Raw genomic sequence first — 5832 nt, 5'->3', positions numbered from 1 at the left:
AGGAGAAATTGAAAGCAAGGTTTATCTTTCATGTAATGTAGGAAGTCACTATATCGGTTAGAAACAAAGCGAGTGTAAAACAGATTCTCCACCTCTTCTCATCCCTCTTCAAAAATTAATAATGTCTTCTGACTTCATTATCTGAAAGAATAAGCCCCTAAGTTGTAACAGCTCACACTGAAGGATCTTACAATAACGGTAAGAGGAGAAGTAGAGCAGCCGTACACCTTTAAACTATCTGCTATCAAAGCATGTGCTGAAACTCAGGTCAGTGCATTGGGGATTGACAGGGAGTTTGGGAAGAAGTGCTGCTGGTTTATATAAAGCTGTAGTGTGTCATTAAAGGAAGACTTGTAGTCTTGCAGGCCCTCCGCAGTTCCACAGGAAGCATAGGAATAAAAGCATGGTGTGGAAACAGGAAACTTCTACTAAGCCCTCTAGTTGCTACAGAACTGTTACAAGCTAAGGAAACTTACTTAGTCTCCAGTGCCATTGAAAAATCCGTATGTAATCTCTTGTGTAACATTCACCAACACTCTTCTGATGGTGAGATGGGTCTCTGAATGTATAAATGAATGCAGATGTCTGTGTACAGTAGAACCTTCCAGACTCCTGCTGGCTCAAGATGGTGTGTTGCAGAACCTGTTCTGGTGGTGAAGATGGATTAAAAATATTATAGACAAAATTATAGTGCTTTCCAGAGTACTAGGGTTGTGGTGGCGTTTGCTTATTGTTTTGTTTTGGGTTTCTTTTGTTGGTTTTTTGGTTTTTGCTAATCTAAAAACCTCACTCCTAAAATAAACAAACAAACCGAACAAAATCAACTTTGCAAAATGTGTTCTGTATTTGTTATTGGGATGCAGACTGCTTCAGTGTTGTGACTGCAGTCTGACCTGGTGAACACCACCTTCTGCAGACAGTTGATGTTACACTGACCCTGATGCTTTCTGCTAATGGTATTACCTAAGCGAATTCAGTTAGCAAACTCCCGTGTGTGTGTGTGTCTCTGAACACAACACCAGCAGTGCTGATTTGGTTCATGTTGAGTTTTCAGATTAATGCACTTTAATGCGTGACATTCTACTTTGTGAAGAAAAAATAAATTACAAAACATAAAAGGGGAAAGTGAGAAATATGTGAAGCACTTGATATATGTAAGCTGTGCTTGGAGGCATTGTATTTTAGGGAAGATAGGGGAAGATGGATGGGTAGATTCACAGGGTGCCTAATCCATGTAGCAAGCGTTGCACATAAAAACCGTGATGTGTCTTCATGTAAATTGCATATTTAATTGATGTACAATGAGTTAAGAATTTAAAAGTCACCGACTGATTAACAGTCCTACTAGGCTTGGAGTTGGCAAGCAGCCACTGGAAGTGGGGAAAAAAGTTATCGTATATGAAAATGGTTATCCTCTAAAAGCCTCCATTTTCATGAAGGGGTTTTACCTTTTCCCCTATTTGTACCTATGATGGAGTAGCAAAGGTCATCCAGAAGAATGATTTTATTATTGTGTGTTATGGTGAATAAGTAGTTTATTGGTGTTTCTTCTGAGTGAAGAAGTTCTAGGAACTCATATGCAGGCAGTATCTAAATCCCAAGTTTAAAAACAAACAAACAAAAAACCCCCAAACCCATTAAAAAATCCCCTAAATCTCATAATAACTTTAAGTGGTAGTTCTTTCCATTCTATACTGTTTCAGTTATATCAGGAGTTTGATACAAGACTCATAACATTTTAAAGTACTCTTGTGCATGGACTGACAAATTAGGCTTGGTTGATTCTCCTGAAGGTGAACAGGAAGACCTAGCTGTGTGGGTTTTCCTTCTCTTTTTGTGTGTGGTAGTTTTTTTGTTTGCGCGTTTTTTGGGTTTTTTTGTGCGTCAAGAGGAAACCTCTGCAAACTGTGTCTTTGTTAGTCTCACTGTTTTTCTGGCATGACCAAGAAGTTAATGCGTTAATTACTAGATATATTAATGTAATACAGAAACAATAGACTTGCAAGAAAAAAAGGGAGAAGACACACTGTATTTGAATGTGGAAAAGATTAATGGAATTCTCATTTCTAACTGATACACGTAAAATTTGTGGATAAGAGATGAATTGGTGTAAAAAAAATACACAACTGTGTAGTTACAGAATTACCTATCTTTGACTTTCATTTTGCAGTGACCAGTGTAAAAGAAAATGCTGAAAAGTACATGGAGATGCTGGAGGATAAACTACATAGGTAAGGATGATATAATGGAAACCTTTGAAAGCTAAAAAATGCTTGTTAATGCAGCCTTGATAAGCATAAAAATATTAAGAAATGTTTTGGAACTTGCGTTAGAATGATACCAAAACCAGTTCAAAGTTGGAAATTTTGTAAGCGTTATTGTTAACAACTTTGTTCGTGGCTACATTCAGCAGCTTTGCCATCAGCCTGCCGGTGGGTGCAAGTAAAAGCAAGAATCGCTGCGTTCTCTAGTGCGTTGGACTGTTCTGGAGCAGTGGTAATAAGGACGGAGAAAAGGGAGCTTCATTGTGGTCGGTGTGCATCACTCCAGCTCTGCCTTGTGGGTGCTGTAATCAGTGTGACATGATCTCTAGAATACCCAGAAGTATCGGGGACGTGACAGCTGGTTGAAAAGTCATCCCTCTGTTCCTATGCAAAACCCAACTCTGAGCAGAGCAGAGGGTTTGCTTACCAGTATGCTGGGCATCTTTAACGAGTAATGACTCTTTATATACAAAAGCAGTTTTGAAAGATTGCTATTTTGAAGGGTTCTGGAAAACAAATATAAACCAAGACAACAATGGAGATATTTTAAGAACTGAATCCTGATGCAGAATTATTTTTATCCTTTTATTTTGTTTAACCAAATGCTAGCATTTATGTTTCCTTTTCTTGCTGTGTGAAGGGGGCTCTAGATCACCCTCAAATTTAAGGTGGTTCTTTGAAATACAGTTAGTAAATGTTGCTCCGCTGTTGTAACAGAATCAGTTATAGTGGACCCTGCCTTGCACAAGTATTTTTATACTGTAGAAAGATTTCATAGGAAGTAATTGGAGTTTGTGTCTTACTACAATGCAACCCACCAAGTTAGCACGACTTCCTTTATCTATTACTGAGCAGGTGTAGTTAACAAACTTATTGCCCTCATTATTTTATATTGTAGTGATAAAGAGAGGGTTCTAGATCTTTAGATTTGCTCACCCATACTTTTGAACGCACAAGTATTTATTTTTCATAACTCTGAAATTTAAAAGTAATTTAGAAGCTGAGTGAAAAATGATGGAAGCAGACCTCAATGATCAGGCTGTTTGTCTGTGTCCTGCCTTACCCCCCTTAATAACATGTCTTACACTTATGGATTTTCTTTTTGAAAACTGAATGTTTTATTAAAAAATAAAATGTAACAACTTGTATTGATGCTCCTAGGCTGTATGGATTTAACTGACGTATCAGGCTCCCATAAAGAAGTGAATTTCTCTTTAACAGTTAAATACTTGGACAATCTGTATAGATTTTTTTTTCTTCTAAGAATTTATCAGAATTTGCAGTTATGGCTTGTTTTTATTTATGCCTTTTTGTATAATTTTTGAATTGTCTACATAGACTTTTCTGCATCCATATCTTAAAGTGCTGTTGAGATAAGCGTTCCCAGCCTATGCTTAGGACACAAATGTGTAAAGTCCAAGTCTATCGCTGCAGGTCTACTGGTGCATTTAACATGCACTTCAGAGCTTGCTGTCAGCTTCTCCTGTCTCTAACAGACTTTTGAGGTATTGCCAAACTTCTAAAATTTTCCTTCCTGCCCTTCAGAATTAAAAAAAAACCCCAACACTCCCCAACAACAACAACAAAACCCCCTAAAACTCACCAAATAAACCCAACAAAAAACCGCCCTCCCAAAACCCACTGCAATGTTGGCCAGGTCCCCAGATGGCAAAGATTCAGTTCTGAACCAGCGACAGTTTTGCAGTATGTACAAATGGCATTATTCTAAAAATAGATAACTCCAAGTAATTAAGGGCTAAGAATCTGGTTTAATATTGGTGGGAAGAGAAAATCTCTTGGCTTCACTGGAAAGAAGTCCTTAAGATGCTACATCTTTAAAATCTTTTTGTATTTATGCTAATAAAGTAGTTATAGGTACTTGGTTTTTAAAGATTCTTTGGACTTTCAAGTAATTAACTCCACCTGCTTTACAGCTTGAGTAATTAAAGAAAGAAAGCAAGAGCCCAAGACACTTTTTTCTTTTTTCTTCTTCCCTCTTAAGGAAATAACTCCAGAGACCCTTTCTCTTTTTTTGGTCCTCATGTAGGTGCTCAGATTACTCCTTATATATCACAAACTAAAGAAAAGCTCTCTAAGGAACCTTTAAAGACTATTTTAAGTTTGCATTGTAGACAGAGATAAAATTTGCATCTGGCTCATGAATGCACTTTTTTCGGATGCCTTTAAAACCAATAGAGGATGAAATCTGTGCAGCATGAATTCAAATAAGCTGCTTAAGTTTTTCTCCAGATGAAACATACCATTTTGCTAGGTAATGCTTCAGACAGAAGCAACCTAGATTCAGAACACTTCAATTTAAGGTATAGCTTCAAAAGCTTCGAAATAAGGTAGAACCGTGATTTTGGACCATTTTTATAATACAAGAGAATTAATGAAGAATACTCAGACCAAAACAGCTTTAATGAAGATTAGAGTTAATCAATTTTATAAATTAAAATGTCCCACTCCCTTCTCTTTTGTTTATTTTTTTAAGAAAAGTTTAGAATATGTTCCTCTTATTTTTTTGTTTTGGGGGGCTGGGGGGAGGCAGAATCTAGCTTATTCACTGGATTGTTGTCTTTTTTTATTAAACACTTTTGACTGCAGCCTGCAAAATGCATCTGTTCTGAGGAAGGTTAATCTGTTTGATTAGGAACAGTATAATTTTAATAGCCTTGCACCTACAGGAGTAAAAAGGAAAATATGCACTGACAATAAAGGAAATACGAAATGTGTTCAGTATCTAATACTTTCACCCCAAAGAAATATAACCACCCACTAAGTATGCAGATTACTTGACATAACTTTTTCCTTTTAAAATAGAGCTTGTGTTCTGAGCAGTGGATTGACAGTTGTTGAGGACAGTATATCCTTCAAGGAAAGAATAAATAAATAGCATGTTTAATAATCCTTCAGGCTGTCTCTTTTCCAGTCACCAATATACATCAAGCCACTCCTAGAGTTTATACATTAAGTCACGAGCTGCCGTTTTGAGAGTGTAAATACCATTACTTCCATAGCTGACCTTGTTTAGGTACTTAGATGTGGGAATCCAAGTCTTGACATGGGATTTGTAAACATTCTTGTTTTTGAAGATACCAAAAAAATCACCCGCTGTTTGAATGGGTAAGAATTACCTTTGGTATGTGGCGGATTTGTTAGAATAGAGCGTTATCTGAAGAGGAGGGAGGCAGAGAGCAAATAAAATGTCAGGAGAAACCAAAGTTCTTGGGACCGTTTTTCACCCTTGCACACATACTCAGAATTTAAGAGCCAGACCTGTTATGGAGAAGACTCTTCTCTTCTGTAAGAGTAAGATTTCATTTTGGGCTGTTAGTGTCCTGTATTGTCATTGTGTAGAAAGCCTGATGTCTGCTAGGGGAGAACTGCCATGCTAGGGCTGCTGAGTAAGGCTTTCCAGAAGCTTCTCCCTCTTGTATATGCAGCAGCTCAGGCATGCTTGGGAGTGCCAGATGGCCCGTGGTAGTTTTGTGACCCACCTCAGTTGCGCTGAGGGCTGTTTCAGCTGCTGGTAGTATCATAGGAGCGCACAGGTAGGACTGAAATG

At 37.7% G+C, this 5832-nt stretch overlaps 1 protein-coding gene across 1 annotated transcript in view; it reads left to right on the top strand.

Moving 5' to 3' along the window:
* The first annotated feature begins 2176 nt into the window (after positions 1 to 2176).
* LOC104490584 (disrupted in schizophrenia 1 protein-like) overlaps positions 2177 to 5832 on the top strand; it is a 41646-nt gene continuing 37990 nt past the window's right edge. Inside the window, exon 1 of the mRNA XM_010132890.1 lies at positions 2177 to 2231. Coding sequence (XP_010131192.1) covers positions 2203 to 2231 — 29 coding nt within the window. The 5' untranslated portion in view covers positions 2177 to 2202. The remainder of the gene's footprint in view (positions 2232 to 5832) is intronic.

Source organism: Buceros rhinoceros, unplaced genomic scaffold (genome assembly GCF_000710305.1).
Source record: "Buceros rhinoceros silvestris isolate BGI_N320 unplaced genomic scaffold, ASM71030v1 scaffold10110, whole genome shotgun sequence".
NCBI lineage: Eukaryota > Metazoa > Chordata > Aves > Bucerotiformes > Bucerotidae > Buceros > Buceros rhinoceros.
This window is presented reverse-complemented; position numbering and strand designations above follow the sequence as displayed.